Source organism: Lampris incognitus, chromosome 8 (genome assembly GCF_029633865.1).
Source record: "Lampris incognitus isolate fLamInc1 chromosome 8, fLamInc1.hap2, whole genome shotgun sequence".
NCBI classification, from domain to species: domain Eukaryota; kingdom Metazoa; phylum Chordata; class Actinopteri; order Lampriformes; family Lampridae; genus Lampris; species Lampris incognitus.
Genome location: NC_079218.1, coordinates 41491848 through 41513391, shown reverse-complemented (window position 1 = coordinate 41513391; position 21544 = coordinate 41491848). Strand labels below are relative to the sequence as shown.

The 21544-nt window shown below is 42.7% G+C and overlaps 1 protein-coding gene across 1 annotated transcript; it reads left to right on the top strand.

The window, feature by feature from the left end:
• The first annotated feature begins 16 nt into the window (after positions 1–16).
• Positions 17–21162, top strand: LOC130116562 (sodium/hydrogen exchanger 6-like). Its single transcript, XM_056284495.1, has 16 exons — positions 17–332; positions 1180–1379; positions 3323–3400; positions 3648–3724; positions 5082–5194; positions 5906–6011; positions 7454–7595; positions 8354–8459; positions 8745–8833; positions 10597–10710; positions 14922–15033; positions 17545–17698; positions 17807–17837; positions 18475–18560; positions 20543–20648; positions 20845–21162. Exons 1-16 carry the CDS (start codon positions 53–55, stop codon positions 21160–21162), a joined length of 2112 nt encoding a protein of 703 aa, XP_056140470.1. The 5' UTR covers positions 17–52.
• Positions 21163–21544: the final 382 nt, after the last annotated feature.

The window sequence follows — 21544 nt, the reverse complement described above, 5'->3', positions numbered from 1 at the left end:
CTATGTTCGTGTAAAATCATCGACAAATGTAACAATTTTACGGAAATTCGCGATGGGATCCAAACCGGCACACTCTCTTGGCGTCAGACCGTCGAAGGGGTTCTGGCTCTTGCCGTGTCTGTTTACATTGGCGCTCGTCGGGAGCCGAGGCGAGGAGAGCACCGCTATGGACAACGTTGCAACTGAGAGGATGGCTGAGGAGAGCCACCGACAAGACAGTGCCAATCTCCTTATATTTATAATGCTCTTAACTCTGACCATTTTAACTATATGGTTGTTCAAGCACCGGCGATTCAGGTTCCTACACGAAACAGGGCTCGCCATGATCTACGGTAAGACAACCAAGTATCTTGTCAGTTTAACCTGATGCAAGGTACATGCTAATGTGTCGTTAGCTAACAGATGACAGCTGGATGTAACTGCATGCCAAACTACACCCGCTTTCACTTGTAGGCGAGGCTAGTACGAATCTTGTTCTCTTTCACTTTGCAACATGCTATGATAGCTACACTGCCATCCCGTGAAGAGATGAGTTGCTTGAGGTGCCCCGGTCAGACAAACCCCCACTTAACAGTAAGCTTACTGGAGATAGCTTAACGTTAACACCCTAAAGGAGCACCCTGAGCTACACGTTAAACAATATGACCCTTAGTGGCATGTCGTGTATGTGAAATACACGTGTAAGTGTGTTTGTACAATGAATTGTTGCTCAAGATCCTTTTTTTTTGGTAAACGTCAAATGCATCCTTATAACGGCTCAGGGTTGATTTTGGTAATATCTGCCTCCAGGGTTGGGCAATAGTTCAATATTTTGATTTATCGCCTTTCAGTGGCGACAGTTGCATTTGGATGACATTCAAGTTGTGATATTATAATACACAATTGTGTTGTCTAAATTAATGAGAACGAGAATCTATAACCTAAAATTTCTCTCCCAAGTGGGTTCTGAAATATTTCAAGGAGTATTATTTTAAAACTAGTTAGGGTTTGATGTTATACGTTACATTTCCAAACAGTTGAATTTGATGAACCTCAGTTATTCTTAAATATGGTAGTTATACATATGGAAACAGATGTTGTGATGTATATCAATTTTGTGTGAAGTTCCCTATGATTATCATGGTAATGATATTTTCCAGCCTTGCTGTCCTTCACTCTTTTCCATGTTCCTCCATGTAGGACTGTTTGTGGGTGTGATCCTGCGGTTTGGGGTCCATGTGCCCCAGAACATGAGCGACGTGACCCTGGGCTGTGCTCTCAATGCCAGTCCTGCTACACTGCTGGTCAATGTCAGCGGGAGATACTTTGAGTACACTCTCAAGGGAGAAGTCAGCCGGGGCAAGGGCCACCAAGTGCAGGATGATGAGATGCTGAGAAAGGCAAGGAAATTGACAGATATTATAGATGGTGTAATAAGTGGATGGAGTAAATGTTCATGACCCTTTTAAATCAGGGCCCATATTCACTAAAATTCTGATAATTACACTTAAAAATGTTCCAAAGTAAAGGAGAGTAAGAAATACTTTTTGTAGCATGATAAATAAGACATACTTACAGCAAATAGAGGCGTAAGACCAGTGTTTTTTTTTTTTTTACAGTTGGTAGTACCACAATCAAAAGATAACAATCATCAATTGCAACAAAGTTCTGAGAGGAATAGCAGCTGCTACGATTTTTGTAGTGATATAATTTTCAGTGCAAACCTACATTGTCCAATTGTTCAGTTTAATTGTCTCATTCAAAATTAGTCTACATTGTGTCTATCTTAACTGGAATGTTTCAGTAACTGCACATTGTTATACAATGTTCAACTCATTCCTTTCTTGAAACATACAAGTTTGCCTCTGTCTCAGTACACCAGCTAACTCGACCCCATCCTGGCAACCATTAACCCAGTTCAGAGAGCTCTGGAGTTCTCCTAAACTGTTTTTTAAGTCACAAGTATTACGCTGGATAGATTTTATTCTTAAGTTTAAAGTGGAAGACTTTAACCATTCTCTTTAAGACCAAAATTTTGTGCTCTAGCACTAACAAACAGTAGCAAAATACAGGCCCAGGTTGACAAGACACCTCCCCAATTCCCAGACATATATAGAATCACACAAAGCCATATGCACAGACATACTACTACTACTACCTCTACTACTACTACTACTACTACTACTACTACTTTCAGCTGCTCCCGTTAGGGGTCGTCACAGCGGGTCATCCGTTTCCATCTCTTCCTGTCTTTTGCATCTTCCTCTGTCACACCAGCCACCTGCATGTCTTCCCTCACCACATCCATAAACCTCCTCTTTGTCCTTCCTCTTTTCCTCTTCCCTGGCAGCTCCATATTCAGCATCCTTTTCCCAATATACCCAGCATCTCTCCTCCACACATGTCCAAGCCATCTCAATCTTGCCTCTCTTGCTTTGTCTCCAAACTGTCCAACTTGGGTGGTCCCTCTAACATATCGTTCCTAATGCAGTCCTTCTTCGTCACTCCCAGTGAAAGTCTTAGCGTCTTCAACTCTGCCACCTCCAGCTCCGCCTCCTGTCTTTTTGTCAGTGCCACTGTCTCCAAACTACATACAGTAACATAGCTGGTCTCACAACCATCTTGTAAACCTTCCTTTTAACTCTTGCTGGTACCCTTCTGTCGCAATTCACTCCTGACACTCTTCACCACCCACTCCACCCTTCCTGCACTCTCTTCTTCACCTCTGTTCTGCACTCCCTGTTACTTTGGACAGTTGACCCCAAGTATTTAAACTCCATATGCACAAACATAGATGGAATGGAAATTTGAAAGGTCTGTCAGAATCAAGTCCATGCAACTTCTACAATAGGAAGATTACTGCAGTTCAGTACCTGCTGTTGAGCTGCACTGATCGATCGGCCAATTTTCAGCTTGATCGGCCATGACCAGTGACGAGCCGGTCAGTCTCAGGTATATCCGATTCTGTGCTGGTCAAATTTACATGTATGCGCCACACGATGGTTCATGTCGCACATACAGCGGCACAGACAGTAATGTCACAGCCACACACACTAAAACATGTTGTCGAAAACCGTCGTTTACTTTGAGAAAGTAAAACATATTAGATAAAGTGGAATATACAGCAATTCATTTTCAGTTCGATTTTATTTGTACAAAAAAGTTCTGTCCAGTAACCTGGAGCACTTTTTTTTTTATTTTGAGATTTGTTTGAGCGAGAGAAGGTCCTGTAACCTGATGCAGTTTTGCAGAAAATGTAAACGTTATTTAATAGTTAATGTTTTATGGTGCATCTCAAGTTTTTAGTCTGTACCTCCCTTAATAAACCTAATTCTGTCCATAGGTGACCTTTGACCCAGAAGTGTTTTTCAACATTTTGCTGCCTCCCATCATCTTCCATGCTGGTTACAGTTTAAAAAGGGTAAGACCATATTCCCACATGAACCTATTCTAAGTGGGTTAATCTTGCTTATCATAGGCATTTCTGGCAAAATTTAACACTGTCTAAAACTGTACATTTTACTACAGTAACCTAAAAGCCAAAGACAAGTTAGATTGACTGACGTAAGATCTTGTCATGTCTGTAAACTAGTTCTAATAGACTAAAACTATAAAGTCGCTTCACAACAGCAACTTTGATGTTTTAAACTCCTTATTTTCTGTGTCAGAGGCACTTCTTTAGGAACATTGGCTCCATCCTGACCTACGCTTTCATGGGAACAGTCATATCATGTTTTGTTATTGGGTAAGTCAACTGAGTAAGCTGTGAAACTGGATCATTTTTTTGTTGTTCTGACCTCAAGACCTATGTATATGAATAATAAGATTGCAGCGTTTACCTTGGTTAGCTTAGTATCAGTAAGTAAAGTTTGTTTATATAGCACCTTTCACAGATACAAGTCACAAAGTGCTTCACAGTCAAATAAAACAAGGATAAACAACAGAAATGTGTTTCAGGCGGGCGTCTGGGTAGCAGTCTATTCTGTTGCCTACCAACACGGGGATCCTGGTTCAAATCCCTGTGTTGCCTCCGGCTTGGTCGGGTGTCCCTACAGGCACAATTGGCCGTGTCTACAGGTGGGAAGCCAGATGTGGGTATATGTACTGGTTGCTGCACTAGTGCCTCCTCTGGTTGGTTGGGGTGCCTGTTCGGATACAAGTCAGATACAAGTCACAAAGTGCGTCACAGTCAAATAACACAAGGATAAACAACAGAAATGTGTTTCGCGAGGGCGTCTGGGTAGTGCAGCAGTCTACTCTGTTGCCTACCAACACGGGGATCCTAGTTTGAATCCCTGTGTTACCTCCGGCTTGGTCGGGGTGCCTGTTTGGGGGGAGGGGGGACTGGGGAGACTGTGGGGAATAGCGTGATCCTCCTACATGCTACGTCCCCCTGGCGAAACTCCTCACTGTCAGGTGAAAAGAAGCGGAATGGCAACTCCACATGTATCGGAGGAGGCATGTGATAGTCTGCAGCCCTCCCTGGATCAGTAGAGGGGATGGAGCAGCGACCAGGATGGCTCGGAAGAGTGGGGTAATTGGACGGGTAAATTTAGGGAGAAAAAGGGGGAAAAATCCCCCCCCCCAAAAAAAGTGTTTCGCAGTCAATAAATAAAAAAAGATAAACGGATAAAACACACCAGATAAACACAAGGTAAAATATAAAATACCACATGCTACCTAAATGCCCACCTGGACAGATTGGTTTTTGACAGTTTTTTAAGAGTCCACAGATCTCAGATTTATTGGGAGACTATTCCAAAGCTTATGTGCTGCCGACTGCAAAGCACGCTCTCCCTGAGTCTTAAAACATGTCCGAGGGACACTTAGAAGACCCTGGTTAGAGAAACCTAGGAGCTCAGCTCGTGGTGTGGGGGTGCAGAAGGTCCATGATGTAATGGGGAGCCTGGCCATGTAGGGCTCTATAAGTGAGCACCAAGATTTTAAAATGAATTCCAAGATTAACAGGAAGCCAGTGCAGAGAGGTTAAAATAGGTGTAATCGCATCTCAACTTTGGCTCTTACGTAGTGCATGGAACATGGAAGATACACATACAGTCCTGATGTTTTGTAGACTCACCGCACCTCTTTTATTCTTTAAGGTTGACCATGTATGGCTTTGTATCCTTCATGAAAGCTATTGGCCAGCTGGGGGGAGATTTTTACTTCACTGACTGCCTCTTCTTTGGGGCAATCGTCTCGGCAACAGATCCAGGTAGGCACTGACATGTCATTCGTCAGTATGCATGTTTGCATGAATACAAGAAAAGGCAATGGGATCCAATATAAAGATATAAAGGCAGCTCATAAAGCCAAGTTGGGCGGCACGATGGCGCAGTGGTTAGCGCGGTCGCCTCACAGCACGAAGGTCCTTGAGCCCCGGGATAGTCCAACCTTGGGGGTCATCCTGGGTTGTCCTGTGTGGAGTTTGCATGTTCTCCCCGTGTCTGCGTGGGTTTCCTCCGGGGGCTCCGGTTTCCTCCCACAGTCCAAAGACATGTAAGTCAGGTGAACTGGCCATACTAAATTGTCCCTAGGAATAAATGGGTGTGTGTCAGCTCTGTGATGGCCTGGCGGCCTGTCCAGGGTGTCTCCCCACCTGCCGCCCAATGACTGCTAGAATAGGCTCCAGCATACCCGTGACCCTGAGAGCAGGATAAGCGGTTAAGATAATGGATGGATGCTGAAGGAGCCACCATATGGTAATAAATATACATGTTGAGAATATATGGCTTCAAGTTCGCTCAAAGGATAAATCCTTTAAGATGAAAGCTATTTGCCTCCTCTCCTTCTGTTTACATGACTCTGATGTCTATGCTTCTGTTTGGTGAATTTGCCTGTCCTCATTGCACAGTACATCATGGAGTATGCCTGTCATGTGGTATGAATATTGCTGTTTTGCTAACTTTCTTCTCTCCTTCCCCAGTGACGGTGCTGGCTATCTTCAATGAGTTGAAGGTGGATGTGGACCTGTATGCTCTGCTTTTTGGGGAGAGTGTGCTCAATGACGCAGTGGCCATTGTCCTCTCCTCGTAAGTGCAAGTGACAAACACAAACAAACAAATGCACAAGCTTTTGCACAGGTTTACACTCAAAACACACACACACTCAAAACACACACACACACACACACACACACACACACACACACACCACCAAAGCTACCATGCTCAGTTCCCGGTTGCTGACTTGTACAGTAGCAAGGCTAATATTAAAAGAATTCACCCCTTTGTTTTGTACGCTGTGTGTTTTGAATTATTAACAGCCATTAATATTCTAACCCCAATCGCTCTCATTTCACTGCCCGCCTTCCCCTCATCCATCCATGACATTCATCACCTACCTGTACGTACGTATGCAGTGTTCTGTTACGCTTTGAGAAGCAGGGCAACCAGAGGGCTTCAGCTGTGCTCTCACAGGGGAATGACACCTCAGCCTGGTCCTTGGCTGAGGAAGAGTGGCTGGGGCAGAACCAGACACTATCCCCCCGGTGGGTGGGCGGCTGGTTTGCATGGTTGTAGTGGTGAAACCTCTGTTAGGTTGTGATTGTCCCAGTTCACTGCCTGTAATATAGAACATGGGCTGTTGTTATGCAGCGTAGCCTCAGACCCTCATCCACCAAGGTATCTGCACTGCTGCTTTTCTCTCGATCCCGTACCCCTTGCATTTTTCCCAATCCCATCCCGCTTGATGTCTCGCAGTATCAACCAGATATTGTCATCCCTGCAAAAGACCAATGAACACATCTAGGTGTGGAAAAAGATTAAAACACAAAAATCACTGAATATTTGGCTGACTAGAAGCACTGCTATTCTACTGTGTTATTGCAGGTGTTTTTGTCCATCATTTTTGTTTGCTGTGCCATTAGTTTCCTCTTTGGACATTTGACCCGAAGGTTAGGCTGTACTTCTTGGTTTGGTCCTGTAGGGTTTGCAGTGCTTCCTGTGAATGTTTCTCTTCAATGACATTCTTCTGTTGCACAGCGTTTGCTGTGGGACACTGGCAGTATCGGCCATGTGGAGTTGAAACAAACCTACCAAGACTCAATATGAGTTTACGCATGCGAGACCCCAACATTCCCCTCTTTGCGTGACTGTAAAACCCAACTCTAGACTATGTACCTTTAGTCATCAAACCACCCTTCTTTTTATTCGCTTATAAATGAATCATTCTAAATGTGTTCAGTCATGTCAGTGGTGAATGGTATCAACATGATGGGAGTTGGGTTGTTGCAGATGCCTGCATTTTTCTTAAGAAAGCCAGTTCTTTTGTGTCATAATTTATGGATTTTGTTGATCAGCTGGGCAGTTAGCGCTCTTAATTTCTTTTGTAACTGTTTCTGTTTTATTGTGTGTGTGTGTGTGTGTGTGCACGTTTGTTTGGGTGTGCATGTTTCTTTGGCTTCGGTTTTCTGTCTGTGTGTGCCTGCCTGTGTGTCCCCTGTGTTTTTCTGTCTGTTTGCCATCCCTTTCAGCTCCATCGTGGCCTACCAGCCTGCGGGGGACAACAGCCACAGCTTTGAGGCCATGGCCATGTTGAAATCCTTTGGCATCTTCCTCGGAGTCTTCAGTGGGTCCTTTGCTCTTGGAGTGGCCACTGGTGTCATGACTGCTCTCATATCCTTTGTGCTGCTGCTGCACACCATTCTATACTGTTCCATAGTAGATGAGTATCAGTTACCTGATTAGGCCTCATAAAATGAGTTATGCTGTGAGCTTTCCTAGGACCAGGGACCAAACATTGATACCCTATGTATAACTGAAGAGATTGTCTGCAATTGTTCAGTCTGTAGGGCGGCACTGTGGTTAGCGCGGTCACCTCACAGCAAGAAGATCCTGGGTTCAAGCCCCAGAGTAGTCCAACCTTGGGGGTTGTCCTCTCTGTGGAGTTTGCATGTTCTCCCCGTGTCTGCGTGGGTTTCCTCCCACAGTCCAAAGACATGTAGGTCAGGGGAATTGGCCATACTAAATTGTCCCTAGGTGTGTGTGTGTGTCTCAGCCCTGTGATGGCCTGGCGACCTGTCCAGGGTGTCTCCCTGCCTGCCGCCCAATGACTGCTGGGATAGGCTCCAGCATTCCCGCAACCCTGAGAGCAGGATAGATGGATGGATGGATGTTCATTGTGTTTTACATGGGGTCCCACTAGGCTTCAGGCTTGCCTTGTTATTGAATGTTATCGCAGCCTTGCATAATGTACATCGACTCAGGGCAGAAGTCAGCGATAGACCTTTAATCACAAACACTATTTAGATTTTTTTTGTCCTGATTTTAACTGGGTAATCCATTTCATAGACATGTTTTTTACCCAATGCGACACTGCAGGCTGACGGATGTGTCAGTTTTTGAGCCGTTCCTTGACTTCTTATTTCTGTCACGTGACTAAGTTCACCAAGCTGAGGGACTTCCCCCTACTGGAGACTGCTCTCTTTTTCCTTATGTCCTGGAGCACCTTCCTACTGGCAGAGGCCTGTGGTTTCACTGGTACACATGCATGTTGGGACTTCAAACGTCTTAAACATTTATTTCTATCCACTATATCATTTATATACTATTTGTACACAACATTCAGTTGTAGCAGAAACCCAACATGGGTTTTACCAGCTAAAAGGCTCTCTATCTCACATAAACACACACACACACAAATCACACATGCAGACCATCCCCTTCTTCTGTTGAGCTCGTGTTGGTGACATCTATGACATCTGGTTGTGTTATGTGTGATGCTCAGACGAGGTGTGTTTGTTTCTGGTTTCCTTCCTCCCTCAGGTGTGGTGGCGGTGCTGTTCTGTGGGATGACCCAAGCTCACTACACTTACAACAATCTTTCCCCTGACTCTCAGGACAGGACCAAACAGGTCTCTCTGACACCCACCCACACACACACACACACACACACATACACCGAATCGTCATGTGGGCTGTGCAAAATGTGCAACCGCACAAGGCCTCTTGCCTCTAGGGCCTTGCGCCTGGCCTGCAATCCTGCAGTTTTTTTTAAAATATATATTTAATTCTTTTATGACTGTTCTTGACCCAACATGCTTCTAAAATGAAAATCCTGAGTGTCAGTTCCATTCTCCATAGTCAAGGTCACATGAAAAAAAATCTTAACAAATTCAGGTTTTTCCATTTTTGGTATTGCGTCGTTACATAGTGCATGCTCCATCTCACTACGCACTGCGAAGGGGAAACAATGTCGGCTGCACAAAAGCGCGACTGATTTTGTAAACGTGAGTCGGGTATTGAGAAAAGAAAAAAAATTAAAATGAGGAAAAATTCATAAATCACAGCGAGGATCGCTGGAGGAATTTTTCAACACCTGCAGAGATGTGGTGGCTGAGCAGGTGGCCAAAGCGAGCGAGTGCATGTGACTGTGACTATAGGTGACGTGTAAGGATCGGTCTGAAAAATAATCTATAATCTGAATGAAATGTTGGCTATAGACCTGAAATATTGAATTTTAACCTACTGTCATGCTTCAACATGCTGAAAGCTGGCAGCTGAGCTGACTTGATGGCATAAAGCCAACAGTTTTACCACTGACTTTTTTTTCTTTGAAAGATTGTAATAGTAAAAAGTCATAGCTGGTACTATGTACATGATAATGCTGCTGTATTCTACTTGTTAAAAATGTATTGCATCGGGGTGTCTGGGTGGCGTGGCGGTCTATTCCGTTGCCTACCAACATGGGGATTGCCGGTTCGAATCCCCGTGTTACTTTCGGCTTGGTCGGGCGTCCCTACAGACACAATTGGCCATGTCTGCGGGTGGGAAGCCGGATGTGGGTCTGTGTCCTGGTTACTGCGCTAGCGCCTCCTCTGGTCGGTCGGGGCGCCTGTTCGGGGGGGGAGGAGGAACTGGGGGGAATAGCGTGATCCTCCCACACGCTGCGTCCCCCTGGTGAAACTCCTCACTGTCAGGTGAAAAGAAGCGGCTGGCGACTTACAACGTAATACTTCATAATGCATAAAAATGCTTTGATAGTAACACAGCTATTGACATGGAAAGGGTTGAGAGATAGTTTTTTTTTCCTTTCACTCTTTTTTCCAACAAATTTGATATCCTAGTCTAAGAGTCATGCTATCTTTTTGTGTTCGTTCTCATTGTAGGTTTATATATATATATATATATATATATATATATATATATATATATATATATATATATATGCAATATTGTAAAGCACTTTGAGTGGCGGTTGCAGCTAGAAAAGTGCTATATAAAATGCAACATGACTTGACTTGACTCCACATGTATCAGAGGAGGCATGTGGTAGTCTGCAGCCCTTCCCAGATCGGCAGAGGGGGTGGAGCAGTGACCGTGACAGCTCGGAACAGTGGGGTAATTGGTCGGATACAATTGGGGAGAAAAAAGGGGGAAAAATCCCCCCCCCCCCAAAAAAAGTATTGCATTGAGATTACGCGTGCCATAGAACTAGAATAGTTTCATGCAGTAGAACTAGAATAGCTATGTGGATGTGACCATGATTCATGCAGATGCATGTCTTTGACACCCCCCCCCTGACAGCCCTGCACAAACACCCACATACACAGACTGACAACTAGTTTTCCATTCTAACATGACTTATTTGATATTGTTTGTCTCTTACCCCTTTCAGTTGTTTGAGCTGCTCAACTTCCTGGCGGAGAACTTCATCTTCTCTTACATGGGACTGACTCTCTTCTCCTTCCAGTCGCATGTCTTCAATCCTTTGTTTATTATTGGTGCTTTTGTATCCTTTTAAACAACTTTACTTCAACCATTGGTACAAAGAAGACATGTTCTTCCTGGATGGTTAAGAGATGCTCAACCAAAAATTCTATTTTCATATATCTTTAATCCTGTTTTGTAACTTCTGTTCCAAGCTATCATACACATCATTTTTGATGATGCCAAATATTCACCATAGTTTCACTCACAGGAGGATGGCTGTAGCTCCCATGTCAATTTTAGACCTCTGCAAATCTACAAATCCATCTGGCAACCCTGTTAATTTCTGTCCCCATGTTAGTATATATGTAGTAGCTTCCATTCACAATAACACATTGAGTGCAAAAGTCAAAGCCACAATGCTTTATCAATAGGTACAACAAATACTCCTGTGCCTTATGCATTATAGATCTTCTATCCAGTTGCACCACTGTATTACCTAGTGGTGAACAACAATGACACAATATCAGTATGGGTTGACATGACCGCAACATTATGAGAGCAAATATGGAAATATTACTTTAAATGAACTCCCAACAATTCGAATAAAGACAAGACAAGACAACTGAGAGGAACAAATGGCTGAAATCCTAATGCCTCTGCATCCCTCTCTAAGTTCAGCTTTGGCCCTTTAGAGAACCACACTACATATATGAGAGCTGGGTTAATGTGAGAGCCTCTTTGGCAGATATTTGGGAAAGTGATGCTGAACCTTGAATTTATCTTCTTGTAGCTCTTTGCCTTAGTAATAGCACAGTATTGGCATCATAGCTAGCCTGTGTCACAAAAAAACAAAAGAGGGGAGTAGCTTAACGAGACATAGCTTTGGATATTTGTAATTTGACTGACAGCCTCAGATTCAAAATTCATAGGTTTATTTGTCACATACTTCACATACAAGTACAATGGGCAGTGAAATATGTGTTGGAAAACTCTGAAATTGTGCAAAAAACACAAGTAATTAGGAATAAAATTAAATTGAAATTAGTTAAAACATAAAAAAAACTGAGGAGTCAGTCAAGTAAATGCTTTATGAGACAGTACAAGCCTGTTTCATGCCATAAGCAATCATCAGCTGATGATTGCTCATGGCATGAAATATATATGTATAACTTTGTTAAGAAATACTCAATGGCAGGGAAAGTGCTCAGCACATAAGGAGCAAAGTAATCCAGTGAGTCAAATAATTTTTTTATGAGACAGTACAAGCCTGTTTCATGCCATAAGCAATCATCAGCTGTCTATATATATATATATATATATATATATATATATATATATATACACTACCGTTCAAAAGTTTGGGATCACCCAAACAATTTTGTGTTTTCCATGAAAAGTCACACTTATTCACCACCATATGTTGTGAAATGAATAGAAAATAGAGTCAAGACATTGACAAGGTTAGAAATAATGATTTGTATTTGAAATAAGATTTTTTTTACATCAAACTTTGCTTTCGTCAAAGAATCCTCCATTTGCAGCAATTACAGCATTGCAGACCTTTGGCATTCTAGCTGTTAATTTGTTGAGGTAATCTGGAGAAATTGCACCCCACGCTTCCAGAAGCAGCTCCCACAAGTTGGATTGGTTGGATGGGCACTTCTTTGAGCAGATTGAGTTTCTGGAGCATCACATTTGTGGGGTCAATTAAACGCTCAAAATGGCCAGAAAAAGAGAACTTTCATCTGAAACTCGACAGTCTATTCTTGTTCTTAGAAATGAAGGCTATTCCATGCGAGAAATTGCTAAGAAATTGAAGATTTCCTACACCGGTGTGTACTACTCCCTTCAGAGGACAGCACAAACAGGCTCTAACCAGAGTAGAAAAAGAAGTGGGAGGCCGCGTTGCACAACTGAACAAGAAGATAAGTACATTAGAGTCTCTAGTTTGAGAAACAGACGCCTCACAGGTCCCCAACTGGCATCTTCATTAAATAGTACCTGTTAGAGCCTGTTTGTGCTGTCCTCTGAAGGGAGTAGTACACACCGGTGTAGGAAATCTTCAATTTCTTAGCAATTTCTCGCATGGAATAGCCTTCATTTCTAAGAACAAGAATAGACTGTCGAGTTTCAGATGAAAGTTCTCTTTTTCTGGCCATTTTGAGCGTTTAATTGACCCCACAAATGTGATGCTCCAGAAACTCAATCTGCTCAAAGAAGTGCCCATCCAACCAATCCAACTTGTGGGGGCTGCTTCTGGAAGCGTGGGGTGCAATTTCTCCAGATTACCTCAACAAATTAACAGCTAGAATGCCAAAGGTCTGCAATGCTGTAATTGCTGCAAATGGAGGATTCTTTGACGAAAGCAAAGTTTGATGTAAAAAAAATCTTATTTCAAATACAAATCATTATTTCTAACCTTGTCAATGTCTTGACTCTATTTTCTATTCATTTCACAACATATGGTGGTGAATAAGTGTGACTTTTCATGGAAAACACGAAATTGTTTGGGTGATCCCAAACTTTTGAACGGTAGTGTATATATATATATATATATATATATATATATATTTATAATAAAGTGAGAGCGTATGTTTGTATGTTCGCTTAAAACTTCAGAAATACTCATTATAGAACAAAAAGAAGGGTATCTTTAGAAGCAGCACTTTCCAAGGATTGCACAGTTCGAAAAATATTTCAAAAACCAAGTAAAGAATATGATTTATTTGCGAAATTGAGTTTATTTTGCTTGCGCTGCTTCTTCCTCTGTCTCCTTCCAGCGCTCCCTCTCCGCCATCCATTGTGCCACATTGCCATCTAGTGGCGATGGAGTCTAGTGTCCACAAACAAAACATTTCCCCCATTACTCGTGGAAATACTACTATCTCATTATGATTGAATTTAGCCTAAGCGGCTTTAAACATTTTCCACCTAGAGAAGCAAGCAGAAAAAGAAAAAACAGTGACCTCAAGATTGACCAAATACAACTTCAAAAAAAAATAAAAAAAACAAGCAAAAAAAAAAAGAAATTGAAATACTGGAGCACAATTTGGTGGGTTTGTAAAATTACAGGTTAGGCTTCTTAGACTGTGAAATTGCAATTGGTGATGGGTGACATTTGATTGTTGAAGTTTACCATAAACCAGCACAGACTTTTAAAAAGATTGGAGTAAATCTTTCTGCTCCATGTTTGTCACATGGCCAGTTGTATGTAGCTGCCTCTAGAACTGGTAGTGCAGAAAAGCGTTCTATCCTAGCGGCAAATAGTAAGACACGCAACGTGGTTTACCCTCAGGCGCTTGAGCACTGAGCGATTAATGCACACATTGGCAAAGAAGCTTGATGAATGGATTGAAAATTATGACATTTGATAATTGTCATTAATAACATTCGTTTATTCGACATTCATTTATCATATGTATCATATAAATTATCCTATATTTCATCATCGATTATATTGTAACGATCAGATCGTGTTGGTTGTTTTGGTGAGAACATTTTCCCCGGGCAATGCCGGGTACCTCTGCTAGTATATGTATATAATTCAGTGAGTCAAGTAAATTCTTTCTGAGGCAGTACAAGCTTGTTTGATGCCATAAGCAATCATCAGCTGTCAATGTGAATAACATTAGCAGCTGATGAGTGTGTGACGCACGAAACAAGCTTGTACTGCTATATATTAAAAGTTTTTTCCCTATATCTATATATATCTATATATCTATCTATATATATCTATATCTATATATATCTATATCATATATATATATACATATGGAGGAACGCGAAGGAAGGGGGGGTTGTCCTTGGTTATTCTGAGATGCCGGTGCTGAATATCATATATAGCATGGTTTGCTATATATGAGTTATTTGGTAGTTGTTATAGTTATTTAGTGTTCTGTGCCCTTGTGGACTGGGGAAAGAAACTCCTTTTAATCTCACTGTGCTGGCCTTGTGGCTGTGGAGGCATCTGCCTGACCCCAGTGGTTGAAACAGTCCATTATCGGGATGATGGGGATCCATAATAATCCTAGCCCAGGTCCTGCACCGCCTAGTCCTGCACCACCACTCACAAAAAAAAGAAAAAAGAAGTAAGACTATGAGAAACCAAGATAGAAATTAAGGGTTTCCTCATGCATATAAAGCAAGTGATCATACCAAATGATATGGATGAAAAAAAGCAACTTGTTAGAAGACAATTGTTATTTAATAGTTACATCTCGTGCCATTTTTCCATTATAAAAAGCAAGCCCTTGCTTGTCAGTACGCTGTTTCCTTGACCTTAGTTTACAGGTGGCAGTATTTCTTGGCAGGGCTGCAAATATCTATCCCCTGTCCTTCCTGCTCAACCTTGGACGAAGGAACAAGATCGGGTCCAACTTCCAGCATGTCATGATGTTTGCAGGTAATGTTGGGGCACATTGTCCTCCGTTGTCAGTACTCAGCTCTCCTTTAGGAAGGCCAATCGGGGTCTGTGATGATGTCTGCTTACGTTTTTCATTGAATAAGGAGTGCATACATCTTTTCAGCCCAGACCCCAAATTGACTAATTTCTGCTTCATCACAGGATTCAGTCTTTTTGAAAAGATAGTTGCTAATGTCATATAGGTATACCTCCCGGAAACAAGAAGTTTCAAAATGTTGAGTATGCTGCTGTAATAATAGCGTGTCAAGCTCTAATTTTAGGCCAGCATTCGTGCTCAGATGTCATAATGAATAACAGCCGTACCTCAGCTGACACTTGCTATTGAAATATGACTAGAAGTGGAGCTCACCTAAGGGCCTCAGTGCATGATTGATTTTTCTTTTTGACATTGTCTGAACAACAAAGGTATCGGTAATTCTCTAGAAAAAAAAATACAGATCTTTATTTACAAGTTTAAACATCTTTTTTGGGGGGTGGGCATTCATATTAATGTTTATTTGGAGTAGCCCTAATGCACAGTTTTTGAAGTGTACACTGTATAGAGATGGATGCCTTTACTGCCCTCCTCAAGGCGCTTTAAGGTCCCATAAAATGGCATTGAAGAACTTCTGCGCCTGGATGTATACCCAAATGAAACGGGACAGTTGGGTGGGATTTTATGAGGGGACAGAGTTTGATTTGACAAACAGGCAATAATGGCTGGGTACTTTGAGAAGAACGTGAACATCAATATGCTATTGACTAGTTTCAGTTTGGTGCGAGGGGATCACTTGTCTTTTCTCATTCTCGCTCCCATTTCAGTGGACACTGTTTTGTGTACACCTGGAAGATTAGGATGGCATCACTAAGGAATTCTTGTTTTTTTTTCAGCAAGAGAAAAATCATCCCATAAACCCAAAAATGGAAGTTTTTTTTGTTGTTAATTTCTAGAACGTAGTGTTTAATAGATGTGAAGTGCAGATAAAAGGTAACAAGAATGAAAATACAATTTTAATTTTAATGGGACCTTTAACTGGTGGTTTTCAAACTTGAGTACCCACAGTCCTACTGGTTTTTGTATTCTGGTTGATCAAGTTCACCTATTGTGCGAGTTTTAAAAACCCTCAGTTAGATTGCTGGAATACTTGGGTACGCTCCATTGCTGGCATACCGCTATATCGCACATTGCGTAGCAGCAAGGGCAGGGAAAACCACATTAATGGCATGCCAGTGGCAGGTATTACCTTCAGTCCCTATAAGCTGATGCTCAATGACAGACAGTGTGGCACAAGTTGTCACGCTCTTTGTTGAGGATGAATTGTCACAATACAATTACTTTCCCATATGGAATCTGCCATCCATCCATTATCCAAGCCGCTTATCCGAATTCGGGTCGCGGGATGCTGGAGCCTATCCCAGCAGTCATTGGGCGGCAGGCGGGGAAACACCCTGGACAGGCTGCCAGTCTATCACAGGGCCGACACATTCACACCTAGGGACAATTTAGTACGGCCTATTCACCTGACCTACATGTCTTTGGACTGTGGGAGGAAACCGGAGCACCCAGAGGAAACCCATGCAGACACGGGGAGCACATGCAAACTCCACACAGAGGATGACCTGGGATGACCCCACAAGGTTGGACAAACCTGGAGTTCAAACCCAGGACCTTCTTGCTGTGAGGCGACTGTGCTAACCCCTGTGCCACCATGCCACCCCATGCCAAGCCATGTCAAAGATATATGATGTTTTTACCAGTCTCCGCTGTGGGCCATGCTGTTGGTTTACATAGTAATTTATTTACTTGCCACACTAGCTATCAATTCAGGTAGGCACAAGAGGCTTTTGCTATTTCGTGTGTCAAATTTAAATGGTATGGAAACCACATGCATCAGGCACAAACTGGAACTTTGCCAGTCGGGTTGTGGAGTGCATAACTTGACACAAGCATTAACTTGACTGTCTGGTAGAAGGGAGAACCAGCATTACATTATATTACGTTACAGTCATTTAGCCGACGCTTTTATCCAAAGCGACTTACAATATTTGCATTTAACGTAGGAAATCAGGAGAACTACTAGTCATCAGAGGCCATAAGTGCATCTAAACAAGCATCTAAGAGCAAAACCAGTGCTAAAGTAAAAGTGCAAGAAAGAGATTTTTTTTTTGCCAGCAGTACTGTGGGTCCCTGTGGATCGGACTGAAAACCACTTTCTGCAAAAGCATGCTGTTTAAGGAACAGTGGCCAACAAATCACAGCAGAATAGAATAGGCCAGAACAGCTAGAGTAGCAAAATGAAGCTCAACTGGTATCTGATTGGAAATCTAATTTTGCTGTGTCCAATCTTACACTGATCCAGTTGGTAAAACATTGCTGGGTGGCTTTTGACTTTTCCCTGTGTTTCACATTTGTGACTGTTCTTGAGTTAATTCAATGAAAAATCTCTTTCTCGCTGTCTTCTCAAACACATTTTTCTCACTTTGTCTATTTTCCCTCCCTCTCCTCCCCAGGTCTGCGTGGGGCCATGACCTTTGCCCTTTCGATCCGTGACACAGCGACGTACGCCCGTCAGATGATGTTCTCAACTACCCTCCTTATTGTCTTCTTTACTGTCTGGATCTGTGGTGGGGGCACCACCCCCATGTTGTCCTTCATGAGCATACCGTAAGTATACCGCGTGCATATGTCAGAATGCTGCACAGGAAGTGTGTCCTACCACTCTGTTCAACATTTCTCACTGAAAATCGAATCTCTCTTAATTTTTCCTTTCAGAGTGGGTGTTGACTCAGATCAGGAGAATTCTGTAAGTAATCAGGATTTATGTGCTGGTTCTGTTTTAACAACAGCATGGAAAATATGTCAGAAATGCCACATAGAGCTTCTTTTGTTGAAATCTGTTTTAATTTTCTATTTGGAAATGCTTAGATATGATGTAAAAGGCACATTGTAGACAGATAAAACATGCAGCCTTCCAGCATTGTGATATTTTTTTTGTTTTCTCTTCATATCATTCTTCAGAATCTGCTAAAAGGTCTGACCATTGGCACCAATAGCTCCATTGTAGCACAAAACCTGTATGCCATTTCTAGAAATTACATTAGTTAGCCATAAGTTTACAGTAACCACAAGTTTATTAACCATACGTTTTCAGTAATAGTCTAATCCAGACCCTAATACAACAAGCTCTCCATTGTTCCCTGGCTTCTACAGAAGCTTTCACTGAATCCATGTAATGCACCACAGCTGAAAATAGAAAACACCGCAAACTACTCAGGAATGTTTTGAAAAACTCAACAAATCTTTTTTTGGTTGCATTTACCACACACACACACACACAAAAAAGTAAAACAACTGAACAGACTTTACATTAACATGGCCTTTTGGGTGGAGTTAATTTCAGTTTGTTTTGTTTGCTCTCTTTCTTCTCTGTATATTAACAGGTGACAATGCTGGATGGATCCCAGCAGAGGGACACTAAACATGAGAGCGCCTGGCCGTTCAGGATCTGGTACAACTTTGACCACAAGTATCCATCTTGTCTGTAGACCACGATACCTCTATTGTCATGGGTGGCGTGACAGCTTGATTGTCCTGGGTGGGATCGCGGCCCTTCTGCGTCGAGTTCGCCTGTTCCCATGTTGGCATAAGACTTTCCCTCTACCATTCGCACACATGCATGCGTGCTGAATTGGAGACTTTAAAGATCCCAAGATTTGAATGGTATGTGAGTGCTTGTGTATGTTGGCCCAGTGACGGACTGGAAACCTATCCAGGGTGTCTCACTGCCTTCTGCCCAGTGCATGCTGGGTTAGATTCCCCAACCCCCCTCCGAATTGGATGAAGCATGTTTAGTAAATGAATGAATACCTCCATCAGACTCTATCAGAGGGATAAGTTGGGTGAGGCCTATGTCTGTCGGTCGAAGTGCTGTGAAGTGTAGCTGTTAGTCCCACTGTGAACACCAGAGGGCGCAAACTAACTCGCCGCAGACTAAATAGTTTAGAGATCAGGATGCCATTAGTTATACAGGTATATGAAACTGGAAGTCCATGATCTGTTTGGGCTGTGGATGAATAAATGTGTGGATAGCACGGTGGTGCAGTGGTTAGCGCGGTCGCCTCACGGCAGGAAGGTCCTGGGTTCAAAACCTGGGGTAGTCCAACCTTGGGGGTCATCCCGGGTCATCCTCTGTGTGGAGTTTGCATGTGCTCCCCGTGTCTGCGTGGGTTTCCTCCGAGTGCGCCGGTTTCCTCCCACAGTCCAAAGACATATGGTTCAGGTGAATCAGCTGTACTAACTTGTCCCTAGGTGTGAATGTGTGTGAATGTGTCGCCCTAGTGATGGACTGGCGGCTGTCGTTCATGCTGGGATAGGCTCCAGCATCCCCGCGACCCTGAGAGCAGGATAAACAGTTTCGATAGTGGATGCGATGGATGAATAAATGTATGTGTAATTGTTTTTACGCTGTATCTTTGTTTGAGATGCACATGGCGGTTTAGTTTATTTAAAAAAAGAAAAAGAAAAAGAAAAAAAGAAAGCAGATTTCGGACTTTAGCATCTTGGATTGGTCCAAGAAAAGCAGAGAGTTTTCGTTACTTTAACTTTGATTCTCTGTGGTTGAGAGTGAGAAGATCCAGACTGAAGATGTGGTCTCGACAGTTGTCTCTGCAGTACAACCTAAAGTTACTCTCAGTGAATCAGGTCATAGATATTTTCCTTCTGTTCAGAGGTTATACACAGAAGATGTCATTGACTTTGCTAAAGTTCAATGTGAGTTGCCATCTTTTTCTGGTTTTCGAGCTCGAGGGGCATTGTCCTAATCACCTGAGCTGTATAAGTGTATTGGTTCGGATTACAACTCACAGACGGGAAAAAAAAACCTCTCTTATTTTCCAGATTCTGCCATAACATTGTTGAATGGTCCATCCAAGAAGCTGCAGTACAGATTCGTTTGGCATCATAATCATATTCCTTGTTTTTCACCATGAACAGAGAGAAATTAGTGCTAGCACTGAAAATGTGGATGTTACCCATGATTTCTTACACAATTATAAGATCTATTTTAGGAATAGACCACAAAATTTAGTACATCTGTAATTTGTGGACGACATTGTAGTGATGGTTAAACATGTCCAAGCAAGGAACTAATGAATAGAGTACATTCCTACATTAAAAAAAAACATATAATATATCCCATTGTTGAATCTAAAAGGTTCTGAATATTGATTTTCATGTGAAGATTATAAATTCAAACATGCTCGTCGAATAGTTTCGATGAAAGTTCAAAGTTTTGTTACGTGTACGAGGGAAAAAAACTGAAGATGCAATGACAGATTGCTAGCTAACTTGCTGCAAGTGCTGCCATGCCAGAAAAATGGAATTTTGCCACATTTGATCGATTAAAATTCTCAGAACACTTAGAACTGATCTTAGGGCAGTCAGACTGATTTGTTGGATTTAACTGAAGTGCGAGATGTCACAAGTCCTTGACAGAACCTCCTCCTTCAGTTACCTGAAGCCTTTGTTGACCCATAGCGGCCCACCTCTCACTGCTACGCTACCTACTTGTTGTGGACCGCTGGCACGATGCCTTACCAGCCCGCAGGCCTATGAGGTAAGCTTGAAGTAGAATTTCTTTCATTACTTTTTCATTATTATTATCTTTTATTCTCCCCTTGATTTTATCACTCAAGTGTTTTTTTCTCAATTTTTATTTCTCTCTCCACCCCTCCCCCCCCCCTCACTCTCTCTCTCTTTCTCGCTCTCTGCCCTATGTCCTTCTCCCCCCTCCGCCCTGCCCTACCTGCTAGAATGAAGGCCAACTCCACAATGATGACGAGTCTGACATCATCCTGAATGACGCCAATGTCAGCTCCATGTACGCCGACGTCACAGTCAGCACTGATGTGTCTGGATCCCGCACTGTCAACCGCAAGCGTACCAGCATCGAGGGAGGCCCGTCCGATGATGGCCTGGATCAGGAGCTTGGCATCGGGGAACATGAGCTGGTGATCAGGGGCACCCGCCTTGTTCTCCCCATGGACGATCCAGTGGACCCCCCGATCACAGTCACCCTGCCCCCACCACCATCCCCGCCATACTCCGACCCTCACAGACGCAGACTATAAGGGCTCATGCTATCGAAAGGCACTTTTGTTGTTTCAGCTTTGAAAATCTCTAAGCATCAAACCGTTTTTGGTATTTTACCTGCACTGGATTTCAACAAGTGCTATGGAAATTGTTAGTTGAGTTTTCCTACTTCCAAGTGCAGCAGGGGCTAATTGGGATTTCAGGTTGAAACAATGAAGTGCTTTTACAGTGCAAGTTACACATTGCTCCTGACAGCGTGGGGCTGTTAAGTTCACAGTATCAAATCTCCAGGTGAGAAATGAATTTAAAATTGTCCCAGATGAGCGACAGACCTGCGATGTGCTTGAGTTAATTCACCAGACAGGTAGATTACAGTAAGATCAAATGTAAATGCAACCTATGTGAGGCAAAGTATGCTAA

Coding starts and splice junctions, on each gene's coding strand:
- LOC130116562 (XM_056284495.1), top strand. CDS start 53: ATGGGATCCAAACCGGCACACTCTCTTGGCGTCAGACCGTCGAAGGGG. Junction 7,596..8,353: donor CTGGTGTCATGACTGCTCTC/ATATCCTTTGTG, acceptor TATTTCTGTCAC/GTGACTAAGTTCACCAAGCT. Junction 15,034..17,544: donor GCATGTCATGATGTTTGCAG/GTAATGTTGGGG, acceptor TCTCCTCCCCAG/GTCTGCGTGGGGCCATGACC.